Source organism: Camelus dromedarius, chromosome 12, assembly GCF_036321535.1.
Source record: "Camelus dromedarius isolate mCamDro1 chromosome 12, mCamDro1.pat, whole genome shotgun sequence".
In the NCBI taxonomy this organism is placed as follows: Eukaryota; Metazoa; Chordata; class Mammalia; order Artiodactyla; family Camelidae; genus Camelus; species Camelus dromedarius.
In genome coordinates, this window is record NC_087447.1 from 8,116,350 (window position 1) to 8,134,606 (window position 18,257).

General features: G+C 47.2%; 1 protein-coding gene across 1 annotated transcript; it reads left to right on the plus strand.

Moving 5' to 3' along the window:
- Nucleotides 1-1,901: 1,901 nt before the first annotated feature.
- LOC135322636 (galectin-12-like) lies at nt 1,902-11,918 on the plus strand. Its single transcript, XM_064492230.1, has 10 exons — nt 1,902-1,945; nt 2,612-2,817; nt 4,520-4,608; nt 4,740-4,953; nt 5,709-5,828; nt 6,416-6,454; nt 7,068-7,094; nt 7,324-7,412; nt 9,537-9,687; nt 10,138-11,918. Exons 1-10 carry the CDS (start codon nt 1,921-1,923, stop codon nt 10,282-10,284), a joined length of 1,107 nt encoding a protein of 368 aa, XP_064348300.1. The 5' UTR covers nt 1,902-1,920; the 3' UTR covers nt 10,285-11,918.
- Nucleotides 11,919-18,257: the final 6,339 nt, after the last annotated feature.

The window sequence follows — 18,257 nt, forward strand, 5'->3', positions numbered from 1 at the left end:
CAGAGTCACAGGCTCACTGTCTGACACACATTCCTGAGTTGTTTTACAGGTACCATAACTGGCACCAGAGAGAGGGAGTAAACGCTAACTGCATGATGACCAGACTGCAGCCATGACACAAGCTGCTCCATCTAGAGCAGGACTGAGTCTACGGCTAGCACAATGCCAAGAACTGGCCTTAAAGAGAATGAGCCTAGCACTACTGCTCATAATCATCTGTATCTTTGTGGGCATCAAAATAACTCTAGTTTGTTCTGCCCCTGTATGTAAGCAGGCAACTAAAACTGTCAGCAAAGAGATGCTTCAACCAACCCCAGGTTGATATCTTTTACCCTAAGACATCAACGCCTTTTTTATCAGCGTGAAGCAGTTACAGAAGACAGACCTTCACCCATAATCCATACAAATGGAATGACATCTGGTGTGGGGGCATTTGTAAGCAGCTCCTTGCAGAAAACCCCGTTTGCCTTGTCACTTTAGCAAAGCTACATTGTAATTAACAACGGCATCCCCATGCTTTACAAATCTTTCTACCACACAATGCCTTGCCTCACCTGTTGGTTTTCACCATAGATGGAAGAAATAGAAATGGAGAATCAGTAATTAACAAATGACCAGATCTCTTCCCTAGCTTCCCCTTCAGTAATCTTGTGAACAAACTGTGTGGACAAGAGTGCTTCTGAGGAAAAGGGGGTGGTGACAACTCTGACCCCCGTCTCAATGATCCACTGAGAGTACTTCCTGTTTTCCCTTTAAAACTTTCATGGCTGAGTCGAAATTCAGAAATAGTTTTGGGGGACACTGAGTCCACCATCTTCCTCCCCAGATTTCCGGCATTCTGATTAAAGGCAATTTTTCTATCAACATTGTCTCTTTCGAGCATTGATTTTTGAGCAGCGAGCAGCCAAACCCAAGTTCGGTAACAAGACAAGAGGAGGGGCCCCAGGAAAAAGTGACTCTGCCAATGCCTTGATCTTGGGCTTCTAGCCTCCAGAACTGTGAGAAAATAAACTCCTGGTGTTTAAGGCGCCCAGTCTATGGTATTTGTTATGGCGGCCCTAGCTAACTGAATCCTCTTCCATCCTCAATTCACAGAGGAGGCACTGAGGCTGGGATGGGAGTAGGGGAGGGGCACCATTTAGATGCTGTGAGGATGGGACCAGGACCCATATGTGACTCCCAGTAGCAGGGAGTCCTGCCCAACTGGTTTCTCTACCTTTGGTTTGTACCCCCTGCTGTGTATGTAGATTCTTCTTTCTGAACACACCTCGGATTGAATTTCCCCACACAAAACACCTTCAGCCACCCAGCTCCACATACCCAGTAGGATCTGAACAAACTCCTTGGCTTGTACCCTAAGCCCTGCCAGTTAGAACCTAAGTCAATGTCTGCAACGTTAACATGCATGAGAATCACCAGGAGAGTGTGTAAAATGCTGCCTCCTGGGCCCCGCCACCAAAGGCTCCTGTTCAGTACGTCTGGGGTGGGGACCAAACATTGGCATTTCTAACAGGCTTCCAGGCAATGTGCACGGAGCCCTCGAATAGCTGCTCTGGCTAACAAGCCTCTTTTCCCCAGGGTCACCCACGCACCCGCCCCTCTAACAGAGCAGCTGGTTGCTTTTCCCTCACCACCCCATGCCCTTGAGCCTTTGCCCAGCCTGATCCTGCCAGGATCCCTGCTGCCAACTCTAACACTGTGGTCAGACCCAGGACCTCCCAACTCAGGATAAAGTTGACAGGGTGTGCTGCTTTTTAAAGGGAAAGCGTTACTGGAATTCGAACTAGAACTGGAATGACTCTAGTCCAAAGGATCATAGAGGAGCTTGAAATAGAAACAACACAGACATCTAGACCCACCCCCAGATACAGACCTCCCTTCAAGACACTGTGACCCCGTGGTCACCCTTTCTATGTACAGATGATCAAAGGGAGTCCCAGAGAAGGTAAGTGAGTTGTCCCAGGGCACACAGCACATTAGAGCAGATGCTGAGCAGGACCCCAGGTCTTCAGTGCAGCTGCGTGCTCCCCACTGCCTACCTGTGTGCTCCCCACTGCCTTTTCTAACCCTAAGAGGGTCTCCTGTCTCCCTGCCCTTTCCCACCTCCCCCAACCCACTTTCCTATGACTCCAGATGGGCGCTCGCATTTCCAGCCAGTGCTGAAATGGAGTCCCAGAGGTCTATACAACTTGCCAAAGGGACAAGAGTGGGGAAAAGGGCAGGGAAATGAGGGAGAGACTAAAACCTTTTGTGCAGAACGGAGGCCACTCATTGGCGTCCAGGAAGCTGGAGGCGGGGCTTCTCCCGCGACCCACCCACGTGTTCTACCAGCCCTGCCTCTGACCCAAGGTGGGCTCAGACCACAGCCCTGGGAACCACAAACCCTTGCTGGCCCCAAAGGAGACAGACTCTGGCTTGTCTCGGCAACAGGCTGTATGCTTCATACCCTGAGGCACTGATTAGTTAGTTGGTTAGTTCCTGCAAGCTTTGCACCCCTCAACACAGATTTCTGCTCACACGAGTCCAATCAGTGGGGCTGGAGCTGGGATGAGGCACTGGGGGTGACAGCTGTCCTCCCAGACCTGCTCCAAGTGTCATTTGGACCCTCCAGGTGCAGGTGAGACAAACAGCTGGGAGAGCTGCCCAAGACACTTAGGGTCCTGGCAGAGAAAGGGAAGTCAGTCCAGTGGGCACAGGGTTCCTGGAATCGGGATCTGCAACCCAAGTTGGAGGTGCCCCACCCCCACCATGTCACCGGGAGAAACTCTGGACCCGCTGCCTGACACCCTCATTCTGCAGCCGCCAGTCTTCCACCCGGTAAGCAGCTGCTCGCATCTGGAACCTCCTGGGTCTCAGGGCTCCTCCTTTCCTCCTTCCAGCTGGGCCCAGACTCCCAGGTTGGGGGGTGGAGAGGCCCTCAGTTGTGAGCCCCGCTTCCCCAGCACCCGCGCATGGGCTCTGGAAGACCCTCCTGAGCTTAGCAAAGTGGCTGACCAGCTCATTCTCACTTGAGTGTCAGTTACTGTTGGGCTCATGGGGGTCCTTGCATTTTAAAAGTAATAGAGCCTGGAGACACAGTGTAGTGCCCTCCTGCATGATGGGTGGCCAGGAGGACCTGGGGGAGTGTGTAGTAGGGTAGGAGGGGGACACTGATTACCTAGGAAGGGCAGTCGTATCTCCAGCCTGGAAGGGAGCCAGGTCAAAACCTCCAAGTCAGAGGTGGGGCTGGGGTCTCCTCGATTCCTTCTGTTTCCTCCTTCAGCTCCTGCAGGTTCCTTCGGCTCCTGCAGGTGCCCTGCAGGTTTCCTGAAGCCTAGCAGTGCTTTACAGAAGGCTGAACTCCCAGCAGACTCCCCCCTCCCACTGATGAGCACTAATTACCACTTTCTCTTTACTTGGTCCTCTCCTCCCAGGAGAGCTCCAACAACTCACTTAATTACAGGCCAGGCCGGGAGCCCGGGAAGTGGGAGGGACTGACATGCTGAGCCTGGTTAAGCTGTGGGCGCTCTGACAGCCCGGGGTCTCCTGCAGCCCGTTTGGCAAGCTGTGAGCCCCCGCCTGGAGGGCAGCGCTGCTGGGTCGCAGCTCTTTCTAGGCGGTTTGGGCTTCTGAAGGCTGCTGGGAGCTGGAGAACACCGCATGAGGGCCAGCCTTGTGATACTGCCCAACATGTACCGGCTGCTTGTTCACGTTTATTCTGCAAACACCTCTTCAGAGCCCACGCTGTCCAGGCCAGGCACTGAGCCTAGAGAAGGGAAAGACAGGGCTTCAGCTGTGGGGGGCTCGTGCCTCCCGGCATGAAGAGCCAGCCATACGTCACCCGGTAAGCCGGCCAGCCAAGGACCAAACTAGCCGTGCCTGCAGCGAGCATGCTGAGGGAAGGAATGATTCAGGCACCAAAATGGATGATGCCTGGAGAAGGTGTCAGAGCCCGGAAAGTCAAGTCAGATTTCACAGACTAGAGGGCGAGCAGCAGAAACAGTCCCTGAAAAGGGAGGGAGTTGTATTTTAGGAACGCCAGGGGAAAGCTGAGCTGGGAAGGTAGGCTGGGGACATTGTCAGGTATCTCGCCGACATCTATATGAGGGTCTGCATTCAGGCCCCAACCAGTCCAACTTTCTGCCTCCCAGTTCCCAGACTCTGGCCAATAAGAAGTCCTCAGCAAGCCTCAATGCCAGGCTTCTGAAGGCCAGGGAGGCAGCCCGAGGACAGTAAGCCTCACTAGGGATACCACTGTGCCCTAGGAGCTGGGGAGAGGGTCTGGGCTGGTGCGCCAGGGGGCAGGGGAGCTGAATCCGGCTTCCGCAGTGCCATGTGGCTTTCTGTGTGAAGGTCCAGGAGAGGGGAGTAGATGGAAGAGAACATTTCGGAGAAAGCTAATTTTTCCCCATCGGGACACTTTCTGTCTGGGGTGGGAGAGTTCACTTTTCCTGTTCCTCTTCCTTCCTCACCTCCCTGACATAGGGGTCCCCAGGTCCTTTCTCCAATCCTATATGGACGGGTTTTTCCCCTTCTTCAGGTGGTTCCTTACGTCACGACAATCTTTGGCGGCCTGCGAGCAGGCAAGATGGTCACGCTGCAGGGAGCGGTCCCTCTAGATGCACGCAGGTAAGGGGAGGGCCCCACGGCGGTGCTGGAGCTCAGCCCTGGAGGCAATGAGCCGGGGGTTCCTCTCTGCCTTCGGGGTCCCTGGGGGTCCCTGACTGGAAGGGCCCTTTGAGAGCCTCACCTCCTCCCAGGTTCCAGGTGGACTTCCAGTGCGGCTGCAGCCTGCACCCTCGGCCAGATATCGCCATCCACTTCAACCCCCGCTTCCACACCACCAAGCCCCACGTCATCTGCAACACCCTTCACGGTGGGCAGTGGCAAGCCGAGGCCCGGTGGCCCCGCCTGGCCCTGCAGAGAGGAGCCAGCTTCCTCATCCTCTTTCTCTTTGGAAATGAGGAGATGAAGGTGACTGGAAGGGATGGGCATCAGAGGGTCTAGAACTTGCGTCCTTCTGCCTCCCTTCCTGCAGCTGAATTCCCCATGTCAATGTGTTGAGGGGTACTGGGAGGGGGGCGGAGTCAAGTACACAGAGAACCAAGCTGCTACCACACCCTGTTCCCAGCTGCCCTGGGTCCACATGGCCCTGTACACAGGGGGCATTCAGCAGGCTCTATGGTGCTGGCCCTGGAGAGGGCGCCGCTGAGACAGCCACAGGGAGCATCTGGAAAGCGCCTGCAATACTAGCTGCTCTACGCCCTTAAACATCAGCTTAATGAATCCTCACAACCCACGAGGAGGGTCCTTTCATTCTCCCCATCTCACAGCTGAGAGGGCGGGGACAGCGCGAGAGAATCTGACCTCAGTGTTCTTTTTATCACTGATGTAAACTCCTGCCAGAAGGATCTTGAGGCTTCTCCAGGGAATAGGGAGCTGGAAGAAGCCAGCAGTGGAGGGAGGGGCCTGTGGACAGGGGTCCCCTCTCCCCACCTGTGGCTGGGGACTCTGCTGCTGGGACTGCTGGCAGGTCAGCTGCCAGGCGGAATGGGGCCTGCGTGGGGAAGTGCTGTGTCGGGGGCAGGGGTGGGCAGAGACGGTGCCACCATGTGCCGGCTCTGCGGCCTTGGGGGAAATTCCAGTAAGAGTGCTAGTGGTGCCTGGCACGTTGGCGTGAACTCAGGAACATCAGCAGCTGCCAGGCCAGCCTCCATCTGTCTCTCCAGGTGAGTGTGAACGGACGACACTTTCTCCACTACGGATACCGGCTCCCGCTGTCTCGGGTGGACACCCTGGGCATATATGGTGACATCTTGGTGACGGCTGTTGGGTTTCTGAACATCAATGTAAGTTCCCTGGAGGTTGACGCCTGGATGGCAGAGGCCTCTGACTTCCCCTGATGCCTGGCTAGGCCTGGGACACCCTCCCACTCCAGACGAGCCTTGTCAACGCAATTATAACCAAGGTGGAGGGGCTTTATAGAGGTGGTGGACACGAGGCGGGGTGAGGTGACCACAGAAAGCAGAGCTAAGAGCCTTGGGCAGCAGTCTATACTGGGCGTGGGGTGTGGTCCACATGGAGGAGCCATGGCCAGGAGGCAAATGACTTAGAGGCTTGGAGCGGTGGGACCCAAACCTAGCAGTGGCTGTATGATTCCCGGCTGAGGGGCTTTATTCAAAAGGCAGATTTCCGGGATCTGCCACCAGAGATTCGGATTCAGGAAGTCTGAGGTGGGGCCCAGGAATCAGCATGTTCAAAATGTCGGGTTTCAGAAGCCCTGACGGGGCCTCCGGGGAGATGCGGCGCTCTCAAGGCCAGAGCTCGGCCTCTGCCTGCTTCCCAGGCACAGCAGGGCAGGCGGGAGCCAAATAAATGGCTCCGGGGCTTGCGGTGGTGCTGAGTCCGGCTCGTTGCTTTTTCTCTTTCCCAACAGCCATTTGTGGAGGGCGGGAGCGAGTATCCAGTTGGACACGTGAGTCTCTCGGGAGCTTGGCTGGCGCTCGCGGTCCCAACCACACTGGCTGCCCCGCTGGCTCTCCCTCCTCCCGGGGCCTGACCTGCCCCTCGCTGGCCACTGCTCACGCGGCCCAAGGCCCAGCTGCCACCCACCTCAGTGCGCGGTTGCCATGGATACAACCGGCCCCGCCCCAGTCCCTGGGACCCGGGATTTGCCCCTCCCAGCGCCGGGGCGGTTCGGGAAGACGGATGCGGTGCGCTGGCTGCCCAGAAACGCCGGGGCCCCAGTATTCCCATCAGAAGCCTCGTCTCAGCTGGAGCTCTCAGTTCTCAGCAACCCTGCGAGGCTGCGGGGTTGGCCTGCGGGGCAGAAGGGGAGATGAGGCCCAGGCCCTTGCCTAGAGCCACAGGGTGTGAATGACAGACCCTCCGCCCCGTTCTCCCCCATTATTTCAGAGCTGGTGTCCCTCTAAATTCAAAAGGACCCCTCTGGGGCTCCACTTACCTGCATTATCGCTCAGAGAGGCAAACCCCAAGTATTCCCATTTGTTAAGAATAAAATCCAGAGGTTCCTTTTCATGGAGCAAACAGCACGTGGCCTCCATGACCCCTCTTTCTTTCCTTGACAGCCTTTCCTGCTGGAGAGCCCCAGGCTGGTGAGTGACCTCCCTCCTCGTTCTGGTGGGGGTACAGTCCCTCACCTGCTCCATCAGAGGTGGAAGGGCACCCCCAACTGGTGGGAAATGCCCTCAACATCAGGGTTTCCTTCCTGCTCCAGGGGTCCCTGGCCCCTGAGGGCAGCCCACATAGCGGTTCCTGAGCGCGGGAGCCCTCGCCACGCCCCTCTGTGAGTCCTCGTCTCCGTTATCTCCTGTGTTCCCTCAGGAGGTGCCCTGCTCACGTGCCCTTCCCCGGGGCCTCTGGCCTGGACAGGTCATCATAGTGCGGGGGCTGGTCTTGCCAGAGCCGAAGGAGTAAGTGTCAGAGGGAGGGGTATAAGCATCTTTGGTCTCTTTAAACTTCAGCACGAGCTTTATAAGCATCACCTCTTTAATCTCCAGCACCACTACTTCATCCCCACCTGACAGATGAGAAGTAAATTGCCCAGGGTCGCACAGCTTGTGAAAGTCTGGTCCGATTGGTACAGGGTTCAGGCCGCCTTCGTGGCCCCAGCAGCCCCAAATCTGGGAGTATCTTCCCTGCCTGTACATCTTTTCAGGCCAACCAGCCTCTCCCCGCAGGTCCCAGCGGGAGCCTCGGGAAAAGCCCTGTAAAGGCACAGGCTGAGATCCAGGGAGAGGATGCGACCTCCCACAGTGACACAGTGCCCTGGTTTAGGAAACAGAGCCAGGCAGCCCCGAAGAGGAAGCCCTGTGCTGCAAAGTGGAAACTTGGAGGGACACAATAACCAAGTGGATGCTGCCTAACCTCTCCGACAGAGGGCGCTCCCGCCCCATTTCCCAAACCTGTGGGCTCCAAGTCAAGTGTCTTTTTCTTTCTCTTCTTTCCTTCCTCCCCTCCATCCTTCCTTCTTCCTGGAATTGCATTGGACTTCATGACTTTTCTGAGCCAGATTTCCTGGGTTTGACTTCTGCTGAGGACACTTACTACTTGTGCAACTTCACAGCAGTTCCTTTTCCTTTCTGTGCTTCAGTTTCCTTGTGTGTACAAAGAGGTAAAAATAGTGCCGCCTTCAGGGACGGTATAAATGCGTAGGACTGTGCCCCGCACATAGCATGTGCTCCACAGCTGTGATGGTGCCACAATCCTTGTGGTGGAGGGGCAGGGGAGTAAGAAAAACACCTCGTGTTCTCCTTGCCTGATCCCCTTCCGTTTGTTTTTGTTTTTGAAGTCACTGGCCTCACTCCACCCTTACCCTGCATGATCTTGATCAGATCTGTGAATTCTGAGCAGACATGGAGGCTGTGGAAAGCATGGGCCTCCAAAGTCAGGCAGGACTGGCTGGATTTCTGGTTTTGCCTCTTATAGACTGTAGTCTTGAACAAGTCACTACACCTCTCTGAGTCCGGAGTCCTGAGTTTCCCTATTTGGTGGGGGGAGAGGGGAGATAATCCCAACCCTACGGGGGAAAAAAAAAAGTTCCCAGTAATAGAACCCCCACTCCTCCCAAAATTTGGAGACAGGAGACCAGGTTCAGATCTTTGCTCAGGGTCACATGGCTATGATTAGTGATGCAGCAAGTGATTTTACTGCTCTCTCTCAAGGGCCACGAACTGACATGTCCTCAGGGGCCAGGCAGTTCACAGAAATAGTGAGGCACCAGGCTGGGAAAGCTGGTGTAGTGGAAAGAGTATTTCCATAGACTCACTCATGCCAGATCTTCTGATTATTTTAAAAGAGAAGCTGGAAACCATCTCTTATAAACGTTCTCACTTTTGAAAATGGTATTACTTTAAAGTTGAAGAATACTGCAGATCAGCCAGAACATTTCTACAGGCCCAGTCGGCCCCGGGCCACCAACATCCAGGCTGAGCGCAGTGCCTGGCGCTGAGCCGCCGGCAGTGAATGCCGCCTCTGTACTTCCTGCTGTCTCTGAAAGCAACTGGCTTGAATTGGCCGGGGTGGGGGGCTGGGGGGGTGGTGGAGAGAGTTTGGAGGGTGCCAGGTTCATTTGCATTAAAAGTTTGTCCTTCTCTGTCTACCTCCCCCCTCCCCAAGCGCTGAGTCTGGATGTGGCTGCAGCTTCAAAGGGCTGAAACAAGAGCAGCACCACGCACTGGAGGGAACCCGTACCCAGTGGAGGGCGGTGCTGGACGGGGCTGAGGTGGGGGGCCACTGAGGCCTCCAAGAGTTTTCAGGCCAGTGGGAAGACAAAGCCTGATCTGAGGAGGCAGGTGGGGAAGGGGGTCCCCCAGCTAGTGGGTGGCAACGTGGCAGTTTAATCCCAGGTGCACCTAAGATTCAAGCAGGTGGTTCCTCTGTGAGCTGTTTCCCGAGGCCAGAATCTGGCCAACCTTCCAGCCACTCTCCTGCCTCCATCCCTCCCCTGAGGGCCAGCAGCCACAGCCTGGAAGAGCCAGGGAGCCAGGGACTGGGGGTTAGGAAGGCTGAGCCCCTTCTCCCGCCCCTTCCCGCAGTTTCACGCTCAGCCTGCGGGACGAGGCTGCCCATGTTCCTGTGATGCTAAGGGCTTCCTTCGCAGACAGAACTCTGGCCTGGGTCTCGCGCTGGGGCCAGAAGAAGCTGATCTTGGCCCCCTTTGTCTTCTACCCACAGCGATTCTTTGAGGTGGGTCTTGGAGAGGCGTGGTCCCTTTGGGGTGGAGCACAGAGCTGCATTTGCATCCTGGAGACTGGCCGCATGTCCTGTGGGCCGGGAAGCCAGAGCCCCTAGGGGAGGGAAGGTCTATGCCAGGGCTCCACCCTCCACGCTGGTGCCGGGGTACCGTGCCCAGAAGCCCTGAGGAGATGCTGGCATCGGCATTACTGAAAAGCCCCGCTAGTGACTCCAAAGTGCAGCTGGGGTTGAGACCACACCTCCAGGGGAATCAAGTCCTATTACAGATGGTGAAACTGAGGCCAGGCCTGGTGACAAGCTGGGCCCCTTGTCCTGTTCTCTTCCCCCCCTGGGTGCCTCATGGATCCAGTCTCTGATGGGAGGGGGGGCTGGCTGCCTGGGGCATCAGGCCGGCAAAGGAGGGTCTGGAAGCCAGCAGCACCTCCCGCCCTCCTTTCCCAGGTGCTGCTCCTGTGCCAGGAGGGAGGGCTGAAGCTGGCGCTCAATGGGCAGGGCCTGGGGGCCACCAGCCTGGGCCAGCAGGCCCTGGAGCGGCTGCGGGAGCTGCGCATCAGTGGCAGCGTCCAGCTCTACTGTGTCCACTACTGAGGAGGGATCCAGAGGGCTGGCCAGAGAAGAGGAAGGCCCTCCTACACCCAGGATGGCCCTGCTCTCCTCCTCTCATTACAACATCCACCTGTCACCTGGTGTCAGGCCTGGCTCCCTACTGGAGCCACCAGCCTGAGTCTGCAGGGGCTTTGGACTGTACAGCAGAGGGTAGGCACAAGAGTGTGAGGGTTCAGAAATTCTGCAGCTCCCTCCACCAGGAGGCTGAGATCTGGTTCTGCCTTCCTTCAGGGCCTAGACAAGGAAGCAGGCTTTGTACTCTAACGAAGATATCCCCAAAAAACAGTGGCTAAAAATGTAGAAATTTATTTCCTTCCCATCTAACAGTTCTGGAGAAAATAGTCCGGGTCAGTAGGGCGTCTCTGCTCCATGGACCTTAGGGGTCATGCTAGTCATCATCCCACCATCCCCGGGGCGTCAGCATCACCTGCATGCCAGAAGCTCTAGGTTTCAACCACTGAGAAGACAGATAGAGAATATGGACAAGGTCCACCTGACAAGGTACGCCCCAGGCCTGGGCTTGGCATACAGTGTTACGCTCGCGTCTCAGGGGCCAGCACGCAGATACCCAGCCCCACTATCTGCAAGGGAGGCTGGAAGTGTTCTCCGGCCGGAAGGCCACGTGAGCAGCCGCAGTTATGCTACTGGGCTTCCCGGTACGTTTGGTTTTACTTACACCATCTTATTTTGTGCCATCTATTTACCATTGCTATTTTTTCCTTATAATTTCAGCTTTCTTGCTTGCTGTTGGATTGATGAAGTCTTCTTTATCACCTCCTCTGCCTTTTTTTCTTGCATTGACTTGGAAGTTATGAATTCCATTTTACACTTCCAGTGGTTATCCTTGATCTTTATTTTATTTTCTTATTAACACAATATAATTGACTTTTGGGGGTGGGTAACATTCTGAGTTTTAATATGTATGATGATTTGTGTGACCACTTCCACCATCAGGATATATAACAACTCCATCATCCCCCAAAATTCCCCTGAGTCACTCCTGTGTACTCACACCTCCTCCACTCCTTCCCCTAACCCCCGGCAACCCACTCATCTCTTCATTACCATATTTTGTCTTTTTGAGAATGCCATATAAATAGAATCATATGGGGCATGACCTTTTGAAACTAGTTTATTTGAACCAGTATTATCCTTTTAAGATTCATCTAAGTTGCTGTGTGTATCACCGACCCACTCCTGTTTATTACTCAGTAGTATTCCATTGTACCACCATTTGTTTATCTGTTGACCCACAGAAGAACATTTCAGTGGTTTTCAGTTTTTGATAATTATGAAAAGAGCTGCTAAAAACATTTGTTTGCAAGCCTTTGTATGAACATGACTTTTCATTTCTTTAGGGTTAATTCCTACTAGTGGAATTGATGGGTCATATGGTAAATGTATGTTTTAACTTTATAAGAAACGGCCAAGCTATTTTCCAGAGTTGTTTCGGAATATCTTTGGGAATTTGGCATTCCCACCAGGAATGTATCAGATTTCCAGTTGTCCTGTCTTCTCATCGGTACTTGTTATTGTCAGTGTTTTTATGTTAGCCATCCTCACTGGCGTGTAGAGGTATCCCATTGTGGCTTTGATTTGTGTTTCCCTTATGGCTACCGATGTTGAGCATGTTTTCATGTGCTAATTTCCATCTGTGTATTCTCTGTGGTGTAATGCCTGTTCAGATCTTTTCTCCATTTTTAAATGGAGTTGCTTGCTTTCTTATCATTGACTTTTAAGAGTTCTTTATATAGGCTGGAGAAACGTCCTTTGTCTACAATAGCCAAGAGATGGAAACAACCTAAATGTCCATCACCAGAGGACTGGATAAAGAAGCTGTGATATATTTATACAATGGAATACCACTCAACCATAAAAAAAGAGTATAATAATGCCATTTGCAGCAACATGGATGGATCTGGAGATCATCATTCTAAGTGAAGTAAACCAGAAAGAGAAAGAAAAATACCATATAATATCACTTATAGTGGGAATCTAAAAAGGAAAAAGAAGACACTAATGAACTTATCTACAAATCATAAACAGACTCACAGACATAGTAAACAATCTTATGGTTACTCGGGGGAGAGTGGGTGGGAAGGTATAAATTGGGAGTTTGAGATTTGCAAATATTAACTGCTAAATATAAAATAGATAAAAACAAATGTCTTGTGTATAGCACAGGGAACTATATTCAATATCTTGTAGTAACCTATAATGAAAAAGAATATGAAAACAAATATACGGATGTGTATGTATGACTGAAACATTATGTTGTACACCAGAAATTGACACATTGTAACTGACTATACTTCCATTAAAAAAAAAAAAAACTAAGACATCTATATCCAATGCTAAAAAAAAAGTCAGTTGGCCATATTTGGGCAAGCTTATTTTTGGACTCTATTCTGTTCCATTAGTCCGTCTCTTTGCCAATACCACACTGTCTTGACTACTGTATCTTTATAGTAAATCTTGATATTGGGTAATATAATTTCTCCAACCTTATTCTTCTTTTTCAAAATTATTTTGGCTCTTACTGTCCTTTTGCCTTTTTGTATAAATTTTAGAATCAGCTTGTCCATACGTGCAAGATATCCTGCCGGGATTTTGATTGGAATTGCATTAAATTTATAGAACAACTTGGGAAGAACTGGCCTCTTTATTATGTTGAATCTTTCAATCCATTAGCATAATATGTCTTACCACTTATTTAGGTCTTTGATTTATTTCATCAGCATCTTGTAGTTTTCAGCATACAGATCCTGTACCTGAGTTGTTAGATTTATAGCTAAGCATTTAATTTTTAGGGTTATTGTCAATGGTATTTTTTAAACTTCAGTTTGCAATTATTTATTACAATTATATAGAAACATAATTGATTTATCTGTGATGACTTTGTATCCTGGTACCTTGTGAAACTCAGTATTTCTAGAAGTGTTTTGTCTATTCCATAGAATCTTTTACATAAAGCAATTGTTTACATGTTGTCTATGGAAGGGGACAATTTTACTTCTTCCTTTCCAATCTATAAGGCTTTTTAAAAAACTTTTCTTGCCTTATTATGCTGGCTAAGAATTCTAGTGCAATGTTGAATGGGAGGAGTGAGAGTAAACTTCTTTTTCTTTTTCCCAATATTAGGGAGGAAGCCTTATGATAGTAACTGTAGATTTTTTGTAGATGCCCCTTATAAAGTTGAGGACACGCCTTTCTGTTTTTAGTCTACTGAGAGTTTTTTTTTATTATTATTACCATTATTATGAATTTATTACAAATTATTATGAAAAGATGTTGAATTTTGTCAACGGCTTTTTCTGCATGAAATGATATAACCATGTGTTTTTTATTCTTTAGCCTATAAATATGGTGTATTACATAATTGGTAATCAAATATGGAACCAAACTTGCTTCCCTATGATAAGCTCTACTTGGCCATGATGTATTATTCATTTTGAGAGTACAAGCACACCTCGTTTTGTTGCACTTCACTTTATTGTACACCCCAGATATTGCACTTTTTACAGATTGAAGTTTCATGGCAATCCTACTTTGAGCAAGTCTATTGGTGCCATTTTTCGAATAGCATAATTTCTTTTTTTTTTTTTGCATTTTAAGTAAACTTTTTATTTGAGATCATTGCAGATTCATGTGCAGTTACAGGAGATAATACTGAGAGATCCTATGTACTCTTTACCCAGTTTCCCCCAATGGTAACATCTTACAAAACTATAATACAATATCACAACCGGGATGCTGACATTCATCCAGTTCTGTCAAGAGACAGAACATTTCCATAGCCACAAGGACCCCTCATGTGGCCCTTTTGTAGCTAAATCCACCTCCCTTCCATGAGAACCCCTTCATTAACCCCTGCCAACCACTGTGTTTTCCATTTGCATAATTTTGTCATTTCCAAATGTCATATAAATGAAATCATACAGTATGTAACATTTGAGGATTGGCTTTTTTCACTCAGAATAATTTCCTAGCGATTCATCCAGGTTGTTGCATGTATCAATAGTTTGTCCTTTTTTAATTGTTGAGTGGTGTTCCACGGTATGGTTATACCAGTGTTTGTTCATCTATTTACCTGTAGAAGGACATCTGAGTTACTTCCAGTTTGGGGTTTTTATAAATGAAGCTGCTATAAACATTTATGTACAGGTTTTTATGCAAACACAAGTTCTCATTTCTCTGGATAAATTCCCCAAAGTGTAATTGCTGGGTCATGTGGTACTCCCAGCAATTGAGAAACACTTTGTAGAATAAAATTATATTTCAAAATGGATGGATCTAAAGGTTGTCTCTGGAATTGTTCTTCTACTTACTAGAGGTAAGGTTTTGTTTCTCTTGGGCTCTTCTCAAGGTCCAATAGCAAAATTTCTAAACTAAGGTATATACATTATTTTTTAGACATACTGCTATTGTATACTTAATAGACTACAATATAGTATAAAACAGAACTTTTATATGCACTGGAAAACCAAAAGATTCACGTGACTCTCTTTATTGTGATATTCACTTTATTTTGGTCTAGAACCAAACCTGCAATATCTCTGAAGTATGTGTGTAGCTGGATTTGATTTGCTAAAATATTTTTGAGGATTTTAACATGTGTGTTCATGAAGGATAATGGTCTCTAATTTTGCTTTCTTGTGCTATCAGTCATTGTCTTGTTTTGTTATCAGGATAATGCTATCCCCTCCTCTGTTTTCTGGAAGTTTGTGATGATTGGGGATATTTCTTTAAATCTTTTTTTTTTTTTTTAGCGTTTTCCAAGGACACCATCTAGACCTGGATATTTCCATTTGGAAGATTTTTAATTAAAATTTAATTCCTTTGGTAAGACATAGAAACAGACTGTGTATCTATTTCATCCTGGGTGAGTTTTGATAGTTTGTGTTTTTCATGAATTTGGTGCATTTAATCTTAGTCATCAAATGTGTATACATATATATACATATATATATATATATGTATGTAGAGTGCATAGTATTATTTTCTCATCATTTTAATGTCTGTATGGTCTTTACAGAAAGCCCTTCTCTCATTTCTGAAACTGGTAATTTGCACCTTTTTCCTTTTTTTCTTTGTCAGGTTCACTAGACTTTTATCTATTTTATTGATCATTTTTTTTAAAACAGCTTTGACCTTGTTGATTTTCTCTATTGTTTTCTGTTTCAATTTTTATAGATTTCTGCTCTTACCTTTATTATTTCCTTCTTTCTGCTTGCTTTGGTTTATTTTGCTCTTTTTTTTTTTCCTAATTTCTTCACTTGGAAAAAGAATATTGACTTTAGACTCTTCTTCTTTTCTAATAAACGTGTGGGAAATAATAAATTTCTTCTCAGCACTTCAGCTCTAGCCCACAAATCTTGATGTTTTATATTTTCATTTTTGTTCATTTAAAAATATTTGTTAATATCCACTGAGCCTTCCTCTTTGACCCATGGTTTATTGGGAAGTGTGTTATTTAATTCCACGTGTTATGGATCATTTTGCCATCTTTCTGTTAGTGAGTTGTAGTTTAACTCCATTATGGTCAGAGAATATACTTTGTATGATTTCAATTATTTAAAAATTTTAAGATTTTCTCATGATCCAGAATATAAGCTTTAGTGAATGTTCTATGGACACTTGAAAAGAATGTGTATTCTGATGTTGAGTTGAGTCTTCAGTAAGTGTCGGTTAGATCGTGTTTGTTGATGGTGTTGGTTCAGTTTTTCTATATTCTTGCTGATTTTCATCCTACAAGTTCTGTCAATTATTCACAGAGGAATATTAAACTGTTATTGTATGTTTGTCTGTTTCTCCTTTCAGTTCTGTCTGATTTTGTTTCATTTACTTTGAAGCCTTTTTGGGTGTATATAATTTTGGATTGTTATGTTGTGCAGAAAAAAGTTTACCATACTAGACCCGAGACATCTATTCTTAGGAAGGCCTGCTTGCAAGGCTGGCTCTTGGCTAGTGTCTGGGAATTTGACTAGCAAATAATTCCCTGTACTAATATTAAACATTCCCTAAATATTAAGAGTAGCTCATGTGCACAAACCATTTGTATTGTTTTTTAATGTAGTTTATGCTAAATACCTCCTTTCCTTCTGGGAGTCTAGAATTTTGGTACATGCTAGGCAGAGGGTGCCTATATGACTCACTCTTGATTTAAAAAGCCTGAACTTTTAGGCTCAAAAGAAGTTTCCTGGTAGACAACACTCCACATGTATTGTCACAAGTCATCAGTGGAGGCATTAAGCACTTGTGTGAATCCACTGGAGAGGGCCCTGGGAAGTTTGCCCTTGGTTTTTTCTGGGCATCACCCCATGTGCCTTTTCCCTTTGCTGATTTCACTTTGTATCCATTGCTGTAATGTCCTAGCTGTGAGTATGACTGTATGATAAGTCCTGTGAGTCCTACTAGTGAATCACTGAACCTGGGGGTCATCTTGGGGATCCCCAACACACATGTCTTCTTCTTGATGAATTGACTCTTTAACATTTTGTAAAGTCCCTTGTTATCTCTTTACTGTGAGTCCACTTTGTCTGATATTAATATAGCCACTCCAGCTTTCTTTCATTCATATTTGTGTGTTGTATCTTTTTTCATCCTTTTACTTTTAACCTATCTGTCTCATTCTATTTGAACTGAGTTTTGTGTATGTAGTATGTAGTTTGGTTATGGTTTAGTTATTGTTTGTCAGTTGGTTTGGTTTGTTTGTGTGTTTTTAATCCATTCTGACAATCTCTTTCTTTTAATTGGTGTGTTTAGACCATTTACATTTAACGCAGTCATTGGTGCGTTTGGATGTAGGTGTACCATTTTATTGTTTGTTTTCTATTTATTTGCTGTATTTTCTAATCCTGTTGTCCCTTTTCTGCCTCCTTTGAGACTATGAACATTATTAACATTAAGTTTTAATTAACCTTTGGTGTTTTTTACTATATCTGTTTGCAAAATCATTTTAGTGTTGTCTCTAGGGATTATAATACACATACTCAACCTCTTTTTTAATATGAAATGGCTTCCACTCCTTTATTTTCTTTTTTTAACATTTTTTATTGTGTTATATTCATTTTACAATGTTGTGTCAAATTCCAGTGTAGAGCAAAATTTTTCAGTTATACATGAACATACATATATTCATTGTCACATTTTTTTCACTGTGAGCTAACATAAAATCTTGTATATATTTCCCTATGCTATACAGTATAATTTTATCTATTCTGCATATGTCTGTCAGTATCAACAAATTTTGAAATCCCAGTCTGTTCTTTCCACCTCCCGCCCCCTTGGCAAACACAAGTTTGTATTCTATGTCTATGAGTCTATTTCTGTTTTGTATTTATGCTTTGTTTTTTTCAGATTCCACATATGAGCTATCTCATATGGTATTTTTCTTTCTCTTTCTGGCTTACTTCACTTAGAATGACATTCGCCAGGAACATCCATATATCTACAAATGGCATTATGTTGTTGGGTTTGTTTTTTTTTTTTTTAACATTTTTTATTGATTTGTAATCATTTTACAATGTTGTATCAAATTCCAGTGTAGAGCACAATTTTTCAGTTATACATGAACATATACATTCATTGTCACATTTTTTTCTCCATGAGCTACCATAAGATCTTGTATATATTTCCCTGTGCTATACAGTATAATCTTGTTTATCTATTCTACAATTTTGAAACCCCAGTCTATCCCTTCCCATCCTCTGCCCCCTTGGCAACCACAAATTCGTATTCTATGTCTATGAGTCTATTTCTGTTTTGTATTTATGCTTTGTTTGTGTGTGTGGTTTTTTTTTTTTTTTTTTTTTTAGATTCCACATATAAATGATCTCATATGGTGTTTTTCTTTCTCTTTCTGCCTTACTTCACTTAGAATGACATTCTCCAGGAGCATCCATGTTGCTGCAAATGGTGTTATGTTGTCGGGTTTTGTGGCTGCATAGTATTCC